At 38.2% G+C, this 25,750-nt stretch overlaps 1 protein-coding gene across 21 annotated transcripts in view; it reads left to right on the forward strand.

The window, feature by feature from the left end:
* Window positions 1–25,750, forward strand: part of SOX5 (SRY-box transcription factor 5) — a 657,930-nt gene that overhangs the window by 414,869 nt on the left and 217,311 nt on the right. For all 21 annotated transcript variants that reach the window (XR_011741632.1, XM_071815743.1, XM_071815738.1 and 18 more), the window contains one exon: window positions 16,461–16,671. Coding sequence is in view for 20 of the 21 variants with exons in the window: in XM_071815743.1 (XP_071671844.1) it covers window positions 16,461–16,671 (211 nt within the window). In the remaining variant the exon portion in view is untranslated. The remainder of the gene's footprint in view (window positions 1–16,460; window positions 16,672–25,750) is intronic.

Raw genomic sequence — 25,750 nt, forward strand, 5'->3', positions numbered from 1 at the left:
GACATTCTTTCATAAAAAATAGTCAAATCACTGATATTGCTTCTCATTCTCTTTTTTTTTTTTTAAAAAAAAAAAGCCCCCTTTTCCCCCCACTCTCCCTGCTGTCACCTTTTGGTGGAAGATTTAGGGAAAACTCGCCCATTTGTTGGAAGTGGAGTGCTGCTGTAGTTGAAAAGTAGAAGTAACTGCTGGCAGAATACAGCTGCTGATGAACGGTTCAACCTCGTGCTTAAGTGAGGAAGGCACATAGAATTTCAGAGCATAAGGGTATTATAGAAATCTTACAGAATTAAGAAAATTTGAAGACAGCGTGGTAATAAACCACCATAGGTCATTTAATAAAACAAATCAAGTTTCTATGGTGGTAGGGAGGTAACGGCCAGCTCACCAAATGGGAGTATTGTGAACAGGCGTGGTCCTTGTGCTGAAGCTAAAAGCATGGAAGAGTAGATATGACTGAATATGTCACGACTCTTCTGAAATTTCTGCATATGTTTCTGAGGAAAATGTTTGAAGATGCCTATAAATACAGGATATTAGCATATATTATTTCCAAGAAAGAAGATGAAAATAAAGAAGAGAAAAAAATATCTGAGATTTCATCAAAACCAATGTGAATAAAGGGACAGCCCTTTAAAATCAGTGACTGTGTTAGAAAATGAGCTGGAGGACTTGCCCCAGGAACTGTGGTAGGAAATAGCTCTTCATCACTGGTGAAGGATCAGTTTGTGCTGTTACAGTTTCGGTTTTTGCTTCCAGATTTATCAGTTTTCTGTCGGGTACTCTTTGGAGCTGTTTTGATAAATAATTGTACTTGGGAAGGTTAATGGAGTGTCAGTCCCTTATTTACTCTCGAGTCAAATGTGGTCCATGCTAGTCAGAAGTGTAGCTCATGCTTCATGACCAGCTGACCTTAACGCTTTAAAGTGAGGTTATAGTCAGATAAATGACTGTAAAAATGACATTAAAGGGTCCCATGTTTTCTGTCTTTCTGTGGCTTTAGAGGTCAAATTTAGTTGCCTAAAAATATGATATTTTTATTAATTGCCTATAATGCTAACTTAACCTGGGGTTTGAAAATAAAGCCGAGTCCTTTTTGCCTCACGTCATCCCTAGTAATCAACATTTTGCAAATGGTACTTAACTGCCTATTTTGTTGATGATATGTCTGCAAAGCAGAGTCCATTTTCTTCTTTTGTAGCTGTATTGACTCTTCAGTGCTAATGGTTGTTAAAAAAATTAGTCAATAAAGCAAGCAGATAGGCATGACTCAGAAAATACATGGGGAGCAAATATGTTGAATGAAGATGACATTTTAAAGTCACTGTCCTGCTTATCCCCATACATTGTTGGAGGTTCACCTGTTACAGAGCAGAACACAAATGCTTCCGTGTAAACTTCTACTAGTCTGGGCCAATCTAAAATGTATGCAACCCTTGCAGTCACAGGAACAACTAGCAATTTCCAAAAATGTTTGTTGCTATTTTCCAGTTTATTTTCATCCGAATCTTCACTGGATATTGTAAGAGAGTGTTTCTCTTCATCAGTTCTTAAGTGAAAGAGTAAAACCTAAGGCAAACTACTAATTCTTTTGAGAAATTTTCTCAGCTAATTCTCTTTATATTTTATGAAGTGTACACTGTACATAAGCTGACCTCTTTGACACTAGGACTCATTCTGTTACAAGAAAGCCCTACTTTTTGTTTAAGTGAATAATATCTGCAAGGAAAATTAATAAAACTATCACACAAAGGCTTAAAATAAATGTGTTCCAGAAGTGAGATTTCCAGAACAGTTTAGTGATCCCATTTTCATTGAAAGTAACCTGTGGAGGTAAATGCAATTTGCTGATGGAGATCTTGCTAATCATTCAGTATTCTGGCCAACTACTTTAGAGAATAAATATGTGCTGAAATCAGGAGAAGCAGGCTGATAATTAATATCTTAATGGAAAAATGTTTACAAAAGGATGTTGTTTAGACAGCCCTTAGAAATTCTCAGTTTAGTCACAGAAAATTTAACTATGCATCGCTGTTCTGTTTTATGGACCTTCCTAATGCCAGGTTTTCTCCTTTGAAGATGATGTTTGGCTGACTTGGGTACCAGTGATTCATGTATCATCTAATCTTTTCGCATTGCCAAGTCCTTTTCCACTAACAGTATCTTGATTTGTATAGACTTGAGGTGAATTTGAGCTTACAATGTAGGTTTTCTGTCTTATGAATCTGATTCCTAAATAATCAGGGAAAGCTGATGTCATGATAAGGTTGTGTAAAACCGGGTTGAAAGGCAGGGCAGTTGGCAGAGTATGTACGTGCACCTTCCAAGTGTTTGAATTTTTCTTTAATGTAAGGCATGGATAGAATGAAGAAAGTATCTTACATTTCTATGAATGACACAAACATGCTTTCCAGTTAATCTGTGATACTGATGACAGAAACAAAATGGACATACTATGAATGTTGCCGATATTAAGACCCATGGGCATGACTATGATGTACTGCACTAACTTCTCAAGCAAGCAGTCAGTGGTCAGGTATGTCGCATGTTGCAGCATAGTGTCATTATAATGTCTTTTTTCAGCCCTCTATTTTTTAAAAGTTTGTTTGAACCTTAAGTTATAAGTCACTGGGTAATAAAAATGTAATACTAAAATGTATTGAGAAAAATGTGTAAGTGCAAATTGCAGTACTGTCAAAGGACAAAGGAAGACTGGATACCTTTCAGGTGGACTGGTCCTACATGTCAAAAACTAGCTTTTGCCTGCTTGTATCTTGTAAAGTACAAATGAGCTCTCAGCATAGTTCCTGTTCACAATGTCATTTATATGTGATTTTCACCCTTCGCGTAATTGAGTTTGTTCAGGCAATTTATTTTTCGAATATGTAGTCTCTACATACATGTAGATCTGAAGATTAAAAAACTGAAATGAAGAAATTTAATGTAACTCTTGAGTCTGCTTAAATATGTGTACTCTAAGTGTTAGACACTTATAGACGAGAATAGAAGGAAGGAAGAAAATAAAAAAAAGTCCAAAATGCACTGTAATTTCTTTTAATATGTCTGAATATATATATATATATATATGAAATGATGAAGTGTGACTCTTATAACCAAATAGCCTCTCTTTGTGTTCACCCCCTGTCTGCGCTCAAGGTCTCTAGGTACTCAATAGGGGCTTTTTAATTATTTTTCCCTGTTTGATATTGCTAAGTATAATGAATGGATTGCAGAGAACTTTCTGTTAGAAACCTTCTGTACATCAACTCAGTGCTGGTAGGCACAGTGATACCTGGCTGGATTGCATCCTGAGACTCCCTCTTGATAAATTTAAGGTCAGAAAAAGGCAGATTTTGTAAAACTATGCTCTGTTAGTCAACCAATACTTCTTCGTCACAATGTAGGCTTACATTCTTTCCAGCCAAAGTGGAGAAAATGGTGTCTTTCTTATTTGGGTTGAGCAATTCTGTGGGTTTTTCAGCATCACTTCATGATGACTGAAAACTACAGGGAATACTGAGAAATCAGTGATTCAAAGAAGAGCTTGGAAAAGAAAGGCTATTTCCAGCAAAAGTTATTCATACTCTGCTGATGATGGGTAGTTGGTATGACTGTATAAGAATAGGTGTTTTTTGGGTTTTTTTTTTTGTTTGTGAACATGAGATATGACAGTGCATAAAATTCTTAAAAAATATATAGTGGGCTTAATCAACCACAGGAATATGATTTCTTTTAAAAAATGGCAGAAAAGAATGAGAAAGAACTGCCTTAAAGCTAATAAAGATAATTTGTATTACTCAGAATAATTTAGGTAAGTGATGAGAAAGGGGACGAAAATTAGCATTTCTGTACGGTTTGCTTACTGTGTAATTCTTAATCAGGAGTGTCACAACATCCCTTGATATTATCTTATCACAAAGGTCTCTTCGTAGTAGGCAATGTATGCTACTGACTGCAGTTTAAAGGAACAGAAGAAAGAATAACTCATCTGCAGAGTGAGAACAACTGTGGATCTGTCATAAATTAGAATTTATTGGGTTTTTTTGTGTCACTCAGCCACAGTCTAAACTGGCTTCTGTGCGCAGGGTCTGTGTGCATTTTAAATCTTGTTTAAGCTCTGGTCGAATGAGCTTTAGAATGGGACTTAAATGATAAAAGACATCATGTTGCTCCCCTGAGCAGAACATAATGTTACCATTTGAAGTGTACTAAGACCCAGAAGAGTGAACAGAGAATTGGTTCTTGGTAACCCCTGGATACTGAATGTGCTCTGCTATTACCTTGCTTTGGATCCTGGCAAGTCAGTTCATGTCATTTCCTAATTTACCCTATATGCAGTGTCACAAAGGGATTTTGTGGGGATTAATTGTCAAATTGTGAGTAGCACTAACGCGTATTACATCTGTGTATCAGTGTTATGTGGATAGACTTCTGTCATATTAATTTTTATTAATTATTCTGATATATTTGACCTTCTCTCATCAAACACCATCCTCTGAAGTGTGTAAGATACAAATAAGATTGATTCCTTCTCTGTAAACATCTGTGAAACTGACTTTCTGTGAATGTATTCATTCTGTGTTGATAAACACAGAATATATATTTCTTGTTTTTAGTTATTTCCTGTGCAGTCTTTCCTTCAACATTGAGAAAACTGCTTTGGTTTATACCAGAGTTCCAAAATCTGTTTCACTGAAGCTGTGGAACAGTCATTGATAGGAGGAAAATCAAGTTATAGAAGACATAAAGAGGAGGTGAAATATATTTTGGAGGGAAAATAGGTCTTCTAATAACTGTTAAAGAGGATCAGAACAGTTAACTGCTTGGAAAAATCCTATAAATTACTCTTTGTGTAGACATTACTTAAGAGGTGTAAGAGAGTAAGGAGTAGACAGAAAGTAGTTGGTGAGGTGTATAAAAAGCAGATGAAAGAATAGACAACTTAGATAAAAGCACATCCAGAGTCCCACATGCTAGATAATACACATTTCAAAAATAAATGAGACAAACATATTTCTGAACCAGTGGAATTCAGTTTGAAAAATTCATACTCTGGATGTTGTCTTTTATACTACAGTTAACTCCAGTGGAAACAATGGGACTATTTCTCAAGAAGCCATTCCATTTTAATAATGTTTTCTGGCCCTTCTAGAAAATGAGAACTTCCAGAAGATTGCTTTCAGAAAAAGATATAAAGTTATACTAATCTCTGTGGGGGCAAAGAGGATTTTGACAGTTGTCAGCCTGTAAGTCTAGTTGTGATCTTTTGAAAAGTAAGAGAACAAATATACAGTAAAAGTAAATAAATAGACATTAAATGAGAAGGCTCGTGAAGAATATACAACATATATAAAAGAGAACATGATTATTTTCAAGGTGTAATGGATTTAGTCACATACCCCCCCTTCATGTAGGATATGTGCAAGATTCCTGATGTTAAATATGTGGGCTACAATCTTCAAAAGTTTAAAGAACAAACAGTTCTGAAAGAGCTGATTAGTGGAAGTTGCATGGAATTCAGTATGTGGGCATTGCAAGGTACTTCCTTCATACAGTGTTTCATGCATCTCATTTGAATGCTCCAAGTAAAGTAACTATAAAAAAAGAAAAATAGTGATACATTATTTTTTTGAGAGGAGGGTAGAATGATGTGGACAAGGAGAATAAAGTGCACCCTCAGTAAGTTTGCAGGTAACACCAAGTTGGGTAGGAGTGTTGATCTGCTGGAGGGTAGGAGGGCCATACAGAGGAATCTAGACTGGCTGGATCGTTAGGCTGAGGCCAGCTGTATGAGGTTTAACAAGGCCAAGTGCCAGGTCCTGCACTTGGGTTTAAACAACCCCAGGCAGCGCTACAGGCTCAGGGAAGAGTAGCTGCAAAGCTGCCTGGGGGGAAAGGATCTGGGGGTGTTGATTGACAGCTGGCTGAACATGAGCCAGCAGTGTGCCCAGGTGGCCAAAAAGGCCAACAGCATCCTGGCTTGTATCAGGAATAGTGTGGCCAGCAGGACTAGGGAAGTGATCATGCCACGGTACTTGGTGCTGGTGAGGCCCCACCTTGAATCCTGTGTTCAGTTTTGAGCCCCTCACTACCAGAAGGACATTGAGGTGCTGGAGAGAGTTCAGAGAAGGGCAACGAAGCTGGTGAGGGGCCTGGAGCACAAGTCTGATGAGGAGTGGCTGAGGGAACTGGGGCTGTTTAGCCTGGAGAAAAGGAGGCTGAGGGGACCTTATCGCTGTCTACAACTCCCTGAAAGGAGGTTGTAGCATGGAAGGTGTTGGTCTGTTCTCCCAAGTAACAAGTGATAGGACAAGAGGAAGTGGCCTCAAGTTGTGCCAGGGGAGGTTCAGATTGGATATCAGGAAAAACTTCTTCACAGAAAGGTTTCTCAGGCACTGGAACTGGCTGCCCAGGGAAGTGGTGGAGTCACTATCCTGGAGGTGTTTAAAAGATGTGTAGATGAGGCTCTTAGGGACATGGTTTAGTGGTGGACTTGACAGTGCTAGTTTAATGGTTGGACTTGATGATCATAAAGGTCCTTTCCAGCGTAAATGATTCGAAAATTCTATGTTGTACAAGATGATTTTATTTAACTAGTAGAAAGAGTCAGATATACTGAGTGTCATAAAAAATATGGATACCTTCTTTGAAAAGCCACAATGGCAGAGATTGTCAGATTAATTTCTTCAGTAGAAATGAGGAAAAAATTCCTAGAGCAATATAATCTGCACCAGTGTCCTTTATTTTAGTGTCTTTTTGCTTACCCTGGCCTACCTGAGCCTCCTGGTTATGTAGCAACATCTGTATCTTGTGTTACTCTGAGGTGGCTGGAAAATACGTGGTCTGCAGGGAATATGGTTATGGAAGTCCTTTGCCTGCTCTAAGCTCTCTGTTTCCTGGTACAGGATTCATAGGAGAGTGAACGTCTGTAGCGACATTTTAGAAATATAGAGAAATAAATATATTGTTATAGAAGTTTGAACAAGTGAATTACAATACACTCATTAAAGTTGCCAATGGTGTACCAGGGAGAATAGAACCATAATATCAAAGGAATCAAGGGGAGCCTGCATGGCAGGAAATAATCAAATGTAAAATTACAAACTGATACAGCTGGATAAAGTAATCCAAAACACAGATAATCAATGGGAGTAAGGCACTTGGAAAACAGTAATGTTGAAAAAGATTTAGGTGTGTTAAAACAAATTAGATATGAGCTTGTCATGCAGCAAGGCAACAAAAAAGGCGGTAACAAGGAGGTAATTGTCCTTCTCCTCATCACTCTGCTAAGATTAGATGTGAAATAATGTGTTCAATTCTGGCCATGTTAGAGAAGACAGCAAATTGGAGGGATTTCAGATGCAAGCAACAAATGATTAAAGAGTTGTAGGAACTGATTTGTGAGAGAAGAGAGGAAAGGCTAAATATGAGCCAGTAATAACAAAGTAAATATATGCTAACTGTCCAAAAATACACGAATGGTACAAGCTCTACCATGGAAAAGGTATAGTCCAGGTCACTGGAAGAAGCAGCTGTGTAAGAAGAGTTTTGGGCTGAAAGGAAGCAAATATGAGGCAGTGACTCAGAGCAACAAGGGGGGTTTTAATGTGTAAAATATTCGTAGGGGGAATGGGAAGCCTCAGTGTGTGTTTGAGGCATTTTACTAGCCCAAATGAAACAGGTGGGACCACACCAGGGGGCTGAATGTGCCATCTTGTTACACACCCGCTTTAGGTACTTTGCAAAATTACACTGTCTTGGGGGAACTGGAAGTATGAACATGAGCCCAGGCCCTTTTGGGCTCAGGTTGTTTTATTTTCTTTTGTTCCCCAGTTTAAAGGGTTGTCCTCTTCAGACAAGGCATCCTCCGAATTGTCCCTAGTACAGAGAATGCAGTTCTGACCAAACTGTATGTGTCCGGTCTTTACTGTGCTCTCAACCACCCAGACAAAGGAATGAGGTGAAGTGTGTCTGTTTGGTACAGTTTTTTGTAGGCTACCATGGAACAGATGAATGGTGATCTTACATCTCTTTCCCATCTGAAAACTGTGATGAATCGTTATATGAAAACTAGGTAGCTGGGAGCAGCCCCGGGAGCCATTGCTAGCCTTTGGCATTCCTTTTCTTGAATCACTAAATCCTGTTCAGATGGTCCTCTCCTCTTCTCTCAAGGAGTCAGAACAGAGAATGGGCTTGTTTCATCGTAAGAAAGCTGGTGATGGAACTGGTTTTGACACTCAACATAAGTTTTATAACACAGTACCAGAGTTGTTGTATGTGGTTAGTAAGCTTGTGTTTTTACAAAGATAATTGTTTTACACCACACAATTTCCAAACTATTAGAAGGATTTAATGTATGCTGAAGACTCTACCAAGCTGTTTTGATAAGTAGTCTTATGTTTTGTTTAGCAAGGTCTTAAGGGTGATCTTTAGTCCCCCAGGGAAGAGATCATAAAAGTCTTAAAACTGCTTTTGCAGAGTTTTATTTATTATTTTTAAGCATGAAGATTACTAGCATGAAGATAACAAGGCTGTTATAGTACAACATGTTCTTTGTTTTTGCAGGTTATAGCTAACATATTAGGAGTTCTCAAAATGCCAGTTTTGTTTGTTAAGTATTTTGAGAGCAAATAGATGTAATCCTCTATTACATTCTTAAAATGAGTTTTGCTGGAGAAAGAAGCAGTAGGAGAGGTCTGGTCTGATGATCGGTGTCAGGTTTTGAGTCACTGACTGCATTTCCCCAATACAAAGTAGTCGTTACTATTTTACTGTATTTAGTATCTTTATCCTGTAGAAGGATTTCCAGTTTACTTCTGCATATGGAGAAGCACTTCATTGCAATGAATGGGACAAAGAGGTGGGCTAAAAATAAAATCAAAACCTGTAACACTGAAGAAAATAATAAAAATAAATAAATAAATGAAAGCAACGCCACCACAAACCAAAACCAATTTGTTAGATATGCAGTATAAAAAGGTTCTAAAATTTCACTTACAACATTTTCTGGTACATTTTTTTACTACAAACAGCTCCAGAGTTTGCATATGATTCTTTGATTTGTAGTAAATCAAGTGGAAATGGAAGATAAGCAGTAAGAAATACTGAACTTGTGCTTTGTTATTTGGGGATGGGCTGGAATGTGGGACAGCCAGAGGAGATTAAACGTTTGTCTTAAAGCATTGGTCATCAGATTCTGCTCTGTACTGTAGATAGGCTGATAATAGTCTGGCAAAGAATCGGTGAAAGTCAGCCAGTCGTACTGTGCTGGTTCTAACTCTTTATTTTTGGGGACCTGTAATGAAATCAGTGGGAATTAAATGAGTATATATTATTGGGTATTTTCAAAAATTCCACTAGGCCACAACCTTATATCTTTAGGTACTTCAAATGCTTGAAAACTCTGCTCCAGCATTCTGTAAATCACAGAGGATAAAGTTACAAATCAATGCAAAACGGATTATAAGTTATTCCTTTTGTGTGAACACAGCAGAACAGTTTATTACAACTCATCTCCAAACGCTGGAAACACTTGAGATTTTTCCTTGTGCAGCTATGGCAGCAGTCTGGAGTATCATGGTATTTGGAAAAAATCAAAGTACGTTTCAGTGTTACTGTCAGATATTGTGGGCTGGTGCTTGATATATGGGAGAGTTCCCAATTTTCAACTTCAAATGATCGGGCTGTAGTGAACCACAGAGTAATGTAAGAGCTGAGTATTTATTGCAATACATGAGAAAATACAACTGCTATGAGGTTTTTGTTCAATAATCTCTAGGCTGTTTGCATCAATTCCATAAAATGCCCTAAGCTGCAGGAAATATTTAGTATTGTCTCCATTTTTACATATGGAGGAGAAAAGTAGAAGAAAGGGAAGTGTCCGATGTAGCAGAGTTTATAAAGCAGATGGTCTTCTTTTTGAGCTTCGGTTCATCTTAGAAGTCAAACACTGGAAATACCTGTTAGTCTTCGTGTTGAAACCTCTGCCACTGTATTTTCTGCTTTGTCAAAAAGAGGTCAGTAATTAGATACAGCACTTGATGTTACATTAATACAACCTGAAGGATAAGAGGTAGTAGTGAGTGCAAAAAAAACACCCCAAAATGCAGTACTTTGAAGTATTTATATTGTAGATGGAGAGCCAGATATGATCAGACTTCTGTAAGTCTGATCATTGGTAATACTTTCAGAATATGGATCATGGAGTTCCAAATACATCATCTCAGCAAAGCTAAAACAAGATTTGTTTTGCATGTATTTAACTTCCCTGTGGCATGATTATAGTAAAAAGAAAAAAATGCATCTCTATTTACTGTGTTTAGCCCACCTATTCAGGTAAAATTCTTACTTCTCTGCCATGATGACCTCTTCAGCTGACTCCTCAGATCCATTCATCAACTTCTTCATGCTCCATTACATTTCCTTTCCTCGTCTTCATAAAACCCCCAGTCCTATTAAAAAACAACCAACCAAACATAAAACAGACCGCAAAACAAAAAAAACTGTGTAAGAACAGCTGTTGGTTTGCATGGATCTAACTGCAGAACCAGAGCCTGCAGATGTACATCTTCCTAGGCTTGTTTACATGACACCCTTCGATGTCTCTTTTATCCCGCCTTGGATTATGTGTTCTTTTCAGTTCTTACTTCCTAATGGAGTGTTTATCCCCCTTCATGTTTTTTTCCCTCTATGTCCTTTTGCATAGCCTCCCTTTTCCTCACTCTATCCTCCACTGCTTTTTTTTTAAATCTCCTTGGGAACATTCCTTTCCATCACTGATGAACAACTTTGCTTCGTGAAGGAAATACATAGACAAGACCTATTTAAATGTAAGATAGAAGCAAAGAAATTCTAAGGTGTAAAAAGAATGGTGTCCTCTGGGAACCCTTGTGGAGTATGGATTTCATCTTCCTGAAGCTGCCAGCTTGACAGCTACCATAAGCCATGTAAATTTAGGGTAGTATCTGCCCTACAGCCCCCATGACATAGAATGTAGAAGGAGAGAATTTTCCAAATCACTGAAGTGATTTGGAGATACGATTCCCATTGAAAGTTGATGGCACTTATGCTCCTAAACTAAGTTAATTACATTAATTAAGAGAGAGATTGTAAATGGAAGGTTAACTAAAAATAAAAGATCATTCTTGATTTGTGAATATTGTGTGTATGTTTGGTTTCTTTTAAACCTTAAAAATATTGGAAATGTCAAGTTTGGTTTCTCTCGTAATTGCTGGTGGACCTCCTGTGGGCATTGGGAGTGTTTTTATAGCTCTCACATTTTTACTTGAAGTAGCTATGCTATTGAATCTTAAACATAGATATTTATTCCCTAAAAATTTATTAAGTAAAATAAATAAAAATAAGTAGCAAACAGTACTAAACTGCTTAAGAATAATTTGTCTTCAGAAGTGTGAAGTATTCTGTTTTCTAATTGTCTTACGTCATACTGTTGCCAGCTTCTTGGTCACTATGGAGACTGTAAAACAGATAGGCCTACATTGCCTAGTGCAGAAAGCAGAGCAAAAAATTTGCTTTCGTATCTTTTTTACACGTTCTAAAAGAGCAAAGCATGGGCAAAATTCCAGTGTTGAAAAAATAACCTGTTAGGTTGCTTTTAGGATCACAGGCTTCTAAAAATCAGGCAGTATCAGTGCATGTTTCAAAGGCACAAGTATTTTATTCCAGATGTTTTTGGCTGTAAAGCCAGAAGTTTGATTTTTTTTTTTTTTTTAAATTTTTGCTACAGATGCAGCCTCCTTGCATAGCCATATGGTGATAATTAACAGTTTCAGACTTAGTTCTGAGTTTTCTTCTGCTTCAGTTGTTGGTTGGTTTGGGACAAAATTTTAAACCACAGAAACAGTTTTCTGTCTGAGTTTAATTGCAGATAGGAATAATGTGCATCTCTAGATGAGGAAGGAGAAGACGAGATGTATTTACAGTACTAAGACATATTTTGGAAATCTCACAAAGTACAACCTGTTTCTTTTCATTAAGTTTCACTGTCCCTCTGTAAAACTCAAATAGGCCTTGCTTGGACCCTGGAAAATGGAGAGGGACAACTTGAAAGATACAGTTGGAATGAATAGTTTATTGGAACCACAAAATGTTTGCACTTTTTATGAGAGCAAGGGTAACATTGTGTAATCTTTGAAAAAGATACTGCTCAGTGAGGATAAGTCCATTGTCCAGTGACACGACTTTTCCTGTCAATCACAAAGGTGACAAGGGGGCTAGATTAAGTAAAGCTTGCCCAAGATTAACACAGGAAGATTATTGACCTCATCCTGAAAGGGCAGAAGCCTGTTTTATCATTGAACCTTGGAAGAGGTATTTCCTTCATAGCTGGAAAGCTGTTTGGCAATGTAGAGGCAACTTTCTTGTAAATGAACAAGTCGTCCTGTGGATTCTAACTTGGAACAGAAGCAGAAGACACAAAACGTGGGCCAGTCCTTTTTTTTTGTTGTTGTTGTCAGGGAAAGAAAGGCCATGGGTGTTTGATTCAGCAGGATCTGTGTAGGTCCTTGTCTGCCTTTCCGAAGTGGGCAAAGCAAGAAGCAGCAGCATCAGGTGTTGGTGAGTACGATCCCAGCCCAGAGTTGGATGCAGTGTTGTGCCAGCACACATTAGCAGAGCAATTCGCAATGCAAATGAACAATAGAGCCCCATCCACCAAGCAGCTGCTAACCGCATAAAACTGTTACCAGGATTAACAGTGCCAGAGGCTGGAATGTAATCAAACTTGAACAGGTGAAATGATTCTACAGCTGAGAGAGGCTGTTGTCCGGTGAAAGAGTGTCTGGTTTTCCACTGTTTCGGTGGCTGAGAAACAGGTCTTGTATATGGCTTGATGGACTTTGTTTTGAAGTGTCAGTAGCGGATGTTTAGGTTCTTTAATACTACTCTGTACAGTGTCGTTGCTTTTCTCCAGTTAACTGAAAAAAAGTCATGTGGATTTGTCCTTTCGAAAAAGGAGCTCGCTAAATCTCACCTGTTGGGAGGGAACTTCCTTCTCAGGGGATTAGTTTTAAACTGTTACTGACATATCTTTCTTGCCATTAAGGATTTCTCTGACTGTTTTCAGGGGGATAGTTAAACTTGCACATGTAATATCAGAGGAGTTTCCTTGCTGGAAGTTTTTTTAGCTTTATGCCTGCGTTGACATAAGTAGGTTTTATGTGGAAGTATCTTTTCTTTTTCTGTGCTTAAAGTAAAAATCCAGAGCTACTGAAAGTTCCTTTTCACTTCCCACAGTAATGGCGTAAGAAAGAGCAAAATAAAACAGAGGGACATAAGGCAAGAGCCAAGATAGCAGTTGAGCATTTCAGGTGGTTGTTCCCAATGTCAGAATAAAAAGATTGTGGACAAGTGGGGAAGGCAGGTTCTTGAGCTGGTGCGCTAGAGGATACAGATTGAACTCTCATCCACAGCAGAAGCTGGTGTCTGAACTCATCCACAGATATGGAGAGGATTCCTCTTAGATTGCAAATCACGCAATGAATGTGTGATTGCTACAGATCTTTTTGAATGAATAATTCACTGACATACTGTAATTTAGCCCACTGAGATGTGATTGCAGCTGTTCCCCTACTGTATGTGTGTTTTGATTACGTGGAGTGTATCTTAAACCCCACAAGTGCATAAATAGCTCATGTATGTGATGCGCAAACACTGCGTACATACACACATAACAAGGACACTCTAAGGAAACATTTTGTTTTGAGGATGATTACTTAGATGTGTATTTTAAGATAGAGTTTATCTTTTAAAAAATCCGTGTAGGACACTTCCCATTCCTTTTTTATCCATCTATGAGGTCGTCTTAACTGCGGTACTATATAAATAGTTCTAGCCAGCACTGTAGTATCAGGGGGTCTCTGTGTTATTAATGAATTTATCACTCCAAGATCATTACAATATAAGAAATTGCTACTTTTGTGCCTACTTTACATGTACGAGACTGAAATGCAGAAACCAAAGTGACTTTTTCCATGGTTACATGGAACATTTAGAAGAACTAGGAACCAGGTACCTGGAGTCCTTTCGTTATGCTTTATCCACGAACTACTCTGTTGTCCTCTCCCCCTCACACTTCATTTCCCCGGAAAGAGAGACAGGGAAATTTTAGTAGTTTTAAAAATACTTGTGGGTTTCATTGGAATGCCAAGCAATCTGTGATTTTGAAAATCACCTTGTATTACCTTACATGCCATTCAATCCTGGTGTTTTTATGCTGCTTCTCTTGTAACAAACTTGTTTTGTACTCAGAATATATTTGTACATAAAAAAACACTTGCCTGTACCCAAAATGTACATGGAAACAGCAATGGTGATTCCTGAGGTTTAGGCAGCAGTTGCAAACACTTTGTGACCAAAGTGTGACATACACAGAAACACGAGTGTCTTTGGGGCCTAGTTTGGAGTAAAAACAATAAACTAGTTCTGGATAATGTGAGAAATGTACAGTTCCTATACATAACTGATGGTATAGATGGATTTAAGAACTGTAACTAAGAATAGTATTTGGCTTATCTGTCTTCAAAGTGTGAATAAGAAAGCAGCTTTCAAGATATTTCCTCTTTTTTTTGGCCTTGTTTTTTGGAAAAAAAATAACACTTGGTGATAACAGGTTTGAATATTAGATAAAATCTGAACTGATGCTGAAGTTAACTATTTTGGTCACCTAGATGAGTGTTAAGAACCAGTTTATTCAAGTCTATATATACGAAAAAAATTACATTCGGCTCCAACACATTTTTTAAGTCCTCTGTTAGCAACTAGTCATTTGCCAAGTGCAGAACAAAAATGGAGGGAGTTGCAAGGAAAAAAAAGGAGCATTTCTGTTGACTGGAGTCGGAAAAATTTTTAGGGCTTGGTCAAAAGCTCATTGACGTCAGTAGAAAGTCTCTCATTAACATCACTGGGTTTGGCTTTTGGGGCATATGATGGCCCAGATTGTAATCTCAGTTAAATCCGATTCCGTTAGGGAATTTATTCACTAATATAACACATTCAAGCTGCTCAAAGCTGTTTGCACTAAAAGTTTTCTTAATGAAAGGTAATATTTTTGCCAAATGAAGTTGTCTGTGAAAACAAATACACTCTTCATATCTTCCGTGTTGCTTTATTTAAATTTTGAGATAATTTTTAGCAATTTATGCTCTCTTTATGAAATGACATATTTTTGTTTTTTGAAATATTGGTGCTTATTAAACTAGAGACACCAAAAATTGCTCGGGAAAGAAAAAAGATAGCATTATAACACAAATCACTAAAACCGGAATATGTGTCTCTCTCATACCCTATAAAATGAAAACAACTTAAAACTTACTAAGACATTTTCAGTGAAGTCTGTAACTCAGATCACAAGATGGACCAGTGACTTTTTTAGAACTGATATTCATTAAACATCTGGAATACAAAAACATAAATAGCATAATGAAATTAAAACCTCTTGAAAATCTGATAAAAAGACAACCTGTTCATGTTTGCAGCATTATATTATGCAGTCTACATACTCTGCAGAAAGCTTTGTTCTGAGACATTGAAATAAGTTTTGCAAGGTATAGATGGCATATGTTAGCAGAGAAAAATGAGGTTTCAGAGATGTGTATGGAAGGGTAGGGTATATAAAAAACATAAAAGGGGAAAGGAATATATGCAGAGAACATTGCTTTGTGTTGGAGAAGGCACAGAGGAGAAGACGCTCATATTAATGAAGGCAAGTTTGAAGATGCTTGAACCAGTTTTGGTTTCCATTGAAATCAATGAGACCTTCATGGACTCTCACGTAGGGAGGATTATGTGTCATAGAGTTTTGCCACTGTGCTTCCAGTGAAAGTCATTAGGACCATCTTTGTGAAAAAATGTTGTTTCAACAAGAAATGAAGGTTTGAGATGGAAGCGGAGGATAGACAGAGAATTAGAAAACAGAAACCAATTAATTAATCCTTTATGAATGGGAGAATTACTTGAACTGTGCATTAAAATAAGTCATATGGTGAAAGGCATTTAATATTTGGTTACTATTTCATTTCTTACAACTAGCCATCAAGTACTTTATAAAGTCAGGAAATTAATGGTCCTTGTAAAAATCAGAGATTTTTTGAAAGAAAGCTGTAAAAGAACAAACAATTAAAAATAATCAATACCATTGTTCTTAGGAAACCTATGAGTACAACACTTCTTCTCAATTAGGGAAAAACTGTATTTTATGTTGCTCCCTTGCAAGCTGATCTTTGTTCACTTCAGCCTGTAATCTTGGTTTATGCTTTATGGCTAGTCTTTGTTCTGGGTGTTTTTGAAGCATTGCATGCCTTTTTAAAGGTTTCAACAGAAGAACAAACAGCAATGATCTCAAAGAACAAAGGATTGTTCTTTCTTTCCATCTTTTTTTTTTTTTTTTTTTTATTCTTTAAGAAAAGAGAGAAATGTTTCATCTCGTTTTTCTCTCCTTTCAGGAAGTTGATGGCAATAAAGTGATGTCTTCATTTGCCCCGCACAACTCATCTACCTCACCCTTGAAGGCAGAAGAAGGTGGGCGTCAGAGTGGAGAATCATTGTCCAGCACAGCCCTGGGAACCCCGGAAAGGCGCAAAGGGAGCCTAGCAGATGTTGTAGACACCCTTAAGCAAAGAAAAATGGAAGAGCTCATCAAAAATGAGCCAGAAGGTAAGGCCTGGGAAAGTGGCCAAATTTTTGTGTTTTGTTTTCTCCAGATTCTTTGCATACATATACTTTTTGATCTTCGCATTTTCTGCTCCATTTGCTTTTTCTTGCTAGCAAAACTGAGGTAAAGACCTCATAGTTCTTGTCTACATTAGAGATAAATTTCGGCAGTATCCCATCATAGCTAACGTTTGTAGCATTTCCCAAATGAGAGCCTTTGCCTGACGTAATGGTCTTTCTGTCACAATTTCGATAGACACGCCAACCTCCTCAACGTGGGTACAATGAACACTGTAATTTTAACAGCCTGGGGGTCATTTACACCACTCCCCTCTCCGCCATTGCTAGAGCAAAAAGCAGTGTTATCAGCAATGTCAGTGTTTTTGTGGAATTATCTAGTAGGCGTGTCATTATTTGAAAGGTAAGAAGTTAAATTTGGAATTCATGAAAGCTTTTGTCTGGAGCATATTCTATCATGTCATCCTCTGTTTATCTGTAGTGCAGGTACTATACAAATAGACACAGTGCAGACTTTCTCTGCATTATGTCTGGCCAGAAGGTTTAAATCTTGGCATATAGGTATCAACTCTGGAGAATCGGTTTCTTTTTGAGACTGTATGTCCAGTTGGTGATGATGCCACTTGAGTTCTGTGGCCTGAGACTAAGACCAAACATCTTGCGTCTGGGAAGCCACTGAACAGCTGTCCTTTCAGTAAAATTTTTAATCCCTGTCTGTATGGGCCACGTCCCCTGACTGGAAGATGAAGTTCTCGCTATATTCTTCATAGGTACCCAGCATGCATATTTACAGCTAGATTTCCAGGGGACTGTGAGCCGGTTGATGTGAACACCCTGAGCTTTATTCTCTAATGCACAGTAATAAGACTTCATTTTCATTTTTACCTGCCTATCCTGATGTAGAAATCCATTTTAAAAGTTTAAAAGCGTGACCCTCAGATCCCACTTCACTGTTGAAGCATGGATTGACAGCACCTGCAAGAAAATTTTAGGACAAACTGCATACCAGAATGAACATACAGATGCACACGCAGCCACACTGTCACATACATGAGCATGACAGGATTGTAAATTAGTCTTCTCTACTTGACTGGAGGATATGGTAAGGGTCTGCTGGCAAGCAAATTCTTTGTCTAAGCATTTTTTGGAGTGTTACATAGAGTCATAGCATTTCATTTTGCATTTACGTTGATTTAATGGTCAGTGCCATGACCTACCTTGTGCCTTTGAATGGAAGAGGTCTTCCCTGTGTATGGTATGAGGTGGCAGGGGAGGAGACCAGACTTTAATATAAGAGAGAGGAAGGAACAGGGGGTTCTGGGCAGCGTATAAATACTCTGTTGAGTATGAGGCTGTACAAGCTGCACAGACTCCATTAAGGAAAGGCCACAAATAGACATTAGAATGGTTACAAAGCCTGTGCATTATCTCAACTCTACTAAAATGAAAATATACAGTACAAACAAAAGATCTACAGCTTTGTGAAGAGATTGGAAGAGAGGGGAGGGGGAGCAACTGAATGTTGGGCTTTGCAAATGCATGCAACAGAAAATCTTTTCTTCCCTCTAGCCATTGTTCTATTGTCTTTCAAAGGCCATTAAAATGAACAGCAGGTTGTGATGAAAATTTCATTAAGCCCTAGTTAAATCATTATGAGGGTGCCATATTCACGTCTCTGCTTACTCCCCATCCAGGAAAATTGAATAGGAAAGGGTTGTGGGTATTTTTTTCCCCCTTTCTCCTTAAAAGCGAACTAACAAAAGTTCAGAAGTTAGAGGAGAATGGGAAATGGGACATGAAACAAAAGGAGGCCAGAGAGGTGAGCTGGCTAGGAAGAAAATTAGACTTGCATAAGAGCATTGAAAGGTGGTGAGGGACAAATACATCATTTTGACAAGTCTCCCTCCCCCTTCCCTTCAGCCAACATGATTGTTTTTAGAGTGGCTAATTAAAACTTATATATTTCTGGGTGCAGATGGCAAGATTGTTCTTAGAGATCCTCCACAAATATGAGTCTCTTTCCCTGAAAGAAGTATGTTCTACTGCAAGCACAATGTCTTCTCTGTTTGAACAACAGCAGAAAATCTACTTATTGTCATGTCTTCTTCATGTAGTGCTAAAGTAAAGTTGTCAGTCATCACTGGTTGCTAGTCAGGTAATTAGCATATTAATGAATTTCCCCATGAATAAGATAAGTTACATGGGGGAATCTTTGGTAGTACATGTAGGTAACAATTCAACAATGCATGATCCCTGTCTATTTCAGTAATAATTTTTAGACTTGCTAGTTTATGGAGCTTTGCAGAAGAAGACCAAGAATCTTAGTTAAGCTTTGTTGCATTTTGACAACAACAATAATATAATACTTTATTTCTCTTTGAGAGGAAAGGGAAACATTTGCACCAGTAGCTGAGGTTTAATTAACTCAAATTCCTGTGAATCTTTCAAAGGCCAGATATGAGCCAGATTCCAATTTCTCTGTGTACTCACATTTATATATTATTTAACTTGTACAATGGGCTATGTTTGCTCTGTTTTTATTGAGATTTTCTTTGGAATTACTGTGGGAAATGCGCTTTTGAAGCATTCTTTCAAATGGCCTGTTTCTTTAAAACTGGGGTCGGGGTGGAAGGAGGGAAAGAAGAAAGAAGAGAGAAGGGCTGGGTAATCAGCTTTAGGTCTCAATCCAAACCTCCTATCAGTCAAAGAAAGGACTTCTCTCAAGTGGGTTTTGAGGAGATGTGAGATATTCCAGAATATTGATAACAGGTCTGACTGTTTTTAAGAAGCTTTATTGATGTAAGGTAAATTATTTTCTTATGTTTGTTACAAAGTAAGAGTTATTGCTTAGTAAATATTATCAGTAAAGGACAAGGATTTTTACAGTGTTACAAATCATACTGCTCAGAGTGCGTGAATGCACACGTGTGTGTATACATCTGTGTAAGCACATACATGTACCCACACATGAGCTGACAAGGGAAGCATCACTGTTCATATAAATGGTTTCCCTGTTGATTTGTTGTATATATATCCTTGGTTTATGTGCCCTGTAGGAAGCCATGCTACCTACTCATTCCTAAGAATTTTCCGAATCTCATCACTTTTCCTTCTTGCATACGTGTATGGTTTTTATTTTTGTAGGGGTTTATACATAGCTCTAAAACCCCATGCTCTTTTTTCTTTTTCTTTCTCTTCCCCCCCCCCCCCCCCCCCCCCCCTAAACTTGCCATTTTACTCGTGCTGTATGGAAGTATGTGATTGACAATGAGTCATGCTGACAGAGAGGCAGGGAGTGTTTCACTGAATCTAAAACTTGTGGAATTTTACTCATCGCTAATACAGTGCTCATTTTTCTTCTTTCAAATTCTGCAGAAAATCCTTATATGCAGCTTTAGTATTAGGCCCCCAAAGGCAGAAACCTATTACTGAAGTCACACAGTGTTATTTTGCATGAAACATTCTGTCCTTTCTAACTTGAACTTCAGAAGAGGAGTCAGTCCCCTTTTATTCCTGGTATACAATAATGAAGATAATGGAGTGGGTTTGGAGAAGCCTTATATACTGTGACAGACCTCAAGCCCTTGCCCTGAGGGTCGTCTGCCGACCATGGGATTCCTTTTGCAGCTAAAATCATTAGGCGAATGAGATACAGGCATGTTTTTCTTCTGTTTTCTTAAGGCATCAGAGGATGGCAGAGACTCTCCGTCTGTCTGTTCTCTTCATTTGTAGAAATGAAATGGAAATCTCTTTGAAGTCAGTGAGCTTGACACAAGTTCATGAAAGCAAAGACCAAAGCAGCCACTTAGCTTTTTCTTGCACTATTAATGGGATTGGATTGCTGTATTTTAATTTATGGCCTGTGCTTGTGGAAAATTAAATCTCTGAAATCTGTGTAGCCTTTCCTCTAAATGTATGGCTTGACTTCTGGAAAAAAAATAGGCAAACAAGTAAATTCTCTCCTATTTTTAGAATAAGCCAGAGTACTCACTGGCTCTTTATATCTCCAAAACTTGTAATTAAGAATAAATCTCCTTTTTTTTCCATTTTGACAGTATATGTTTGTAACAGGTTATGTATCTGTTTGCCTTTAAAACTTGGATACTGTTTTTTTTGAAGCCAGATCTCTGTTATCATAGGGAATTTGTAGGAATTCTAGATAAAATGGATGATACAGGCACCTGCCTGACCACAGAGACTGCGTGCACATATGAGCGTGTGCACATGTGGGTACGTGTGTTCGTTTGCATGGCTCATTCTTCTGTAAGAACCTCTGAAGCTCAGTTCTATTTGGCTGTTTAAATGAACACTTGGAATTTTATGTAAACACGTGTACACAGATATACATCTATATATAAAGTGCATGTATTGGATATATGTATTTAAGTATAAATATGTATAAACGTGCACACACAAGAATCGTGTATATGTAGTCTTTAATATTGTTGCTACTCCAAAATTTTGATCTGCTAGTCCTTAGGTCTTCTGAGCAGAAACAACTAATCTCAAGTGTTTAGTAAGCAGGTCAAATATATGTTTGCAGGGCATTAGCAGGCAATGTGAGTACTAGAGCCTCATGTATTATAGTATGCTGCAATACTATAAGTAATTACTTTGTTAGAAAGAAAGGGATGAGAAAGGCCTCTCGGGCATGATTTTTGCCTTATGAACATCCCCCAAAGGCTATTTGTGTTTGATGTTTAAGTTTACATTATAAATCACAACACCTGTTCTTGTGGTAATTTAAATGGCTGTTGTTTAAGCAGTTCTGTAGTCTATAAAAGTGAACCATATTGAATTCAGGCTCTCTAGTTGAAAAAAGATCCCAGAATATCTCCTAATATTATCAGACTTTTAATCAACATATCCTGTAAAGAAAGCAAGAGGTCTCCCTCTTCTTAAGCCATAAATTCCAAAGCAGACCATTAATGGGCACAAGAAGGCAGGCCTTTGAAATGCAGACTCTGGTCTTTAAATCACATCTGATGAGATGGGAAGAAATAAGGTGAACAGATTCAGGAAAAGCCTAAGGATACTCTAACTGACTGAGGTTTGAATTTCTTTTATTTGGTTCTTCACTGTCCCTTTGACAAAGTATATGTTGAAGAGGCTTTGTAATGCTGCTCTACTGAAGGACAAACAAGGATGCTTTTCAGTGGAGTACTTTTAAGTTTTGTTCATACACTCCTGCTGCTGTGGAAGGATGCTTCGAGTGCGTTGTGGTTCCATGTTCATCTATGCAGTCTGTCACCAGAAAATGTGTCTTTTCTCATGGAGCAAGCCAGCATCAAACTTCCATGCGCTTCTTTCAAAGACCCTGCCATATGGAAAAGTGCATTCATATACTGCTGATAAAAATAATTCTTAAAAAAAGTTTATGAAATAGGTCTATGTGAAAAGAAGGCACTGTTAAATGCTGCGGTAGCTTTAGCCTTTATTAACAAGTGCTTTAACTCTACGACAGAAGTAGCCTAGTTTGAAGCCCTGCCAACTCTTACTTGCTCAAAGTGAACTTTGTTTGTCACCTTCAGTTTTTAAGTGTTTTCCTTCCTAATAGTTTAGCTCAATAGTCACGGTTTATTTCAATGAATGTTTTCAAAATTTGCTTAGATTCCCTTCCAAGTCACTCTTGCTTACATCCTCAAAGCTTTGTAGCTTTTGGTTTTTTCTCTTCTGTGATAAAGGCGTCTGAGTTGCTGATATAGCATCTTAAATATAGACAAAAACATTATGATCAAGTCAGATGCACAAGTTTTGTGCTTTTGGAGAGAAGATACAATCCCACTCCCCCTCTCTGCTATAGAATGAGAGTCTGGTCTGATGGATCTCCATAATTAAAATTCCCTTCCTGGGTATATTCACTCCATAGGTATTGGACAAGCAGCAGCCAAAGCAAAATGCTTCATCTCTCACTTCCCATCTTTTACAGTACAGCATATAAGTGGTTCACCAAGATGAAAATATTTATTTGGACTCCTGTCTGCCTCTAATTCCCCAGGTAGCCAGGATCTTCAATAGCTGTGATTCATTTCAGTAGGGGTTTTCAAAACTTGCAGCCACTCTTACCCTCAGATCATTTTGAAGTGCCTATTGCCCCCAATGTATTCCAGCTAGATCAATTTTCAGTCTGCCTTCATTTTTTCCCCTCTCTCTCTCTCTCTCTTTCTCTCTCCCCCTGCCAGCCCCCTGGAAAATCCATTAGCTTTCTGAGCTTCATTTCCGTCCTTGGATCACTACTGGAGAAGCCTCTGACCCAAACTGGTAATACACGAATATACATGAGGGAGTGTGCCAGCTCTTTCTGTACGCTTATGTGCCTCAGCTTTTGGGGACGTCATTTACTCAAGGCTGAAGAGCGAGCCACCTGTTTCTCAGGCCTCTTGTCCCTCATATTAAAGGTTCAAGCCCTTGCTGAATAGTAACATCTTAATCTGGGCAACATACACAACACTTAGCTGAAACCTATTTGTCAAGCTAGCGGACTTTGTGGGATTTTTATTTTTTCCTCCGTCTTCCCCCCGAGGTGCTTGTCATGACCGTGCATATTAAAATTAATCAGACCTCCCAGGCTTGTGTGACTGTGTGGTTTAACATGAAGAAGTGGATATCAAGCATTTGCCCTAATTAAATAGGCCTGCTTGGTTTTGTTCTAGTGGATACTTGGTCTTTTTTTTAATAAGAGCTGCTTACAGAGGAGGCACGGCCAGCTCTAGAGTTAGTGGAGAGCCCACTTCAAAGTTTTCCCCACCACCTGCGCCCAGGATGCTGAGACCTGAAGGGCTCCCCGTGTTCTTTCTTAACAGCACAATTTGCGGGAAGTAAGTGGAGGGGGAAGGGGAACATTCAGCCAAATGAGGGAGAGAACGATCAGGGGAAGGGGAGGCGAGGAGCTGGGAGGATCATCGTGTGGATTGGCTTTTTGAAGTTGATTAAGATGACCTATCATCCTGTCTGATTAGCTTTAGATCTCAGGCTGTGCCATGAGCTATTCACAAGGCTGTCTTGTGTCTTCTGTTTACCAGAAGTAAGGAAAAGCCTCTAATATGGCAAGGAACAACATTTGCAGCAACTCCCCCTTGCTTGTTTAGCTAATGAAGGAGCCTTGTGAAAACACTTTAAAGTTTGAAGCTGTTGATTACTTTTATTAGTTACATTTCTGTTTAACATTGATATTTTTAAGGTGGTTTGAGCATTGCCAGTTTAACATAAACATATACATCTTCTACCTTGCAAATAAGCTGTGCTGGGAAGATAGAATGCCTTTCATCATCTTTTCTTCTCATATAGTTTCATTGTATTGTGGTTTCTGCATTGCCTCAGGAGAAAACGTGCTATAAGTGTGTGATTTCCATACTGTAACATATGAATTCAAAAAGCGTGCAAAATAGAGTAAAGGAGAGTTGGGGGGAACCCTAAAAGCTGTTAAATAGTAATTAAGGACTGATACCATTTAGCAATTCAACAAGTTAATTTTAGCCAAAAATAGTAGAAAATTTGGAACGGTCAACATTTTTAGACAAAATGTTTCATTGGAAATGATATTTTTGTTTTTAGATGTTTAAGATGATTAATCTGAAAGGCAAATGAAAACATTTCAATTAGGATTAAATAAAACATTTTGGGTCAGGTGGGAACAGCTTTTCCCCTGACTTGGTTTGGCAGCTGAAATGAAAAAACTCAAACTAGTCAAACGAAAATGAATTTCAAAACCGGGAAAGGTTTTGGGGGTGTTTTTGTATCTAATGAACTGAGAAGGACAAATGAGCAGTTGTTATAAAGACACTTAAACATATCTGAATGATATGTGCTGTGGTTTTGAGAGGAAATTGTAATATTTTAGTCAGAAAAGCTTTCAAAATTTGATTTTCTCCAAATGTGCAAATTTGTATGTCTTCTGAAGCCTCAGTCAGAAAAGTTTTGCAGCACCTAGGGCATTTTATGTTGAAACAAACTTTGGAAGTTTATCGTACTTGATATGTTAGACATACCTGGCATGTCTCTACAGCAGAAACCTATGAGTCTGTTCTAGAGTCCCTAAAAATCTGCAGTTGTTACACCCCCAGAATTTGCTTTTGCTTTCTATTAAAATTCTTGCAATCCAGTACACAGGCAAAAAGCAAAGCTTTATTTATCTGTTTCTGTAGCAGTTCAAATCGCTGAAGTAAAACCCAGTAGGTAGGATGATACTTCATTGATTTAAAAATTTGTTGCACATCCATGCACCAACTCATTGCCATCTTTCTCTCTCTCTCGAAGCAGTAGTATTATTCCTATTTTATTTTTCGTTTCAAACCTTGGCACAACCCAAATGTAAAGAACCATATTGACACTGCCAAGCATCTGTCTGGTGCTTGACAGCATCATAGAAACCCTTCCACTGTTTCATCTGGGTTGCTATTGGTTATTTAACAACACAATGCAAACGGTGCAGTGTGGGTGTTACATGAAATGGAAAAAAAAGGTTGAGCTGGGGGAAAGGAGCCCTGTACAAGTAAATACGTCTTTCATCATGTCTTTTGTTTAGTCTGTTTGCTGTGTGCTATTCAGTAGTCAATAGAAGTTGTTTGAAGGTTCTGCAGAAGGCTAAAAAAACCTTTTCTTAAACTTTTCCTGCATTTGTCTTAGTCCAGAAAGTTTTCTGCTTTGGTTTTTCTTGCCTCGCTTTGTTGTCACCTGTCTGTTGTCGAAGAGGTTTTGAGGTTGCTGTTCAGCTGGTACTTATGAAATGCTCCTTACTGAGCAGTGATCTTGTACAGGTGAAGTGGTCATTTTGAGAGCTTGTGAAAGGTTTACCCTGGCGGTCTTTGGGGCAATAGAGTTCTTTCAAGCTTGCATTTTAATTTATTTATTTAGCTGGGGCTTGAAAGTAAAAAGTGAATGAAGAGAAAAATCAGTCTGTGCCTTCTGCTGAAGAATGCCCTGTTAGCACTTGTGCGCCTCAGTAAGGCTTTCTGAGATGTTTAGCCTTGATTTAATTCGTATTTAAGATCTCTCCTCCCAGCACATTAATATAATGTCAATGTAGAATGCATTGCATGGTGTAATTACTGAAGAGAGCAGTAGT

Source organism: Patagioenas fasciata, chromosome 1, assembly GCF_037038585.1.
Source record: "Patagioenas fasciata isolate bPatFas1 chromosome 1, bPatFas1.hap1, whole genome shotgun sequence".
Lineage (NCBI taxonomy): Eukaryota > Metazoa > Chordata > Aves > Columbiformes > Columbidae > Patagioenas > Patagioenas fasciata.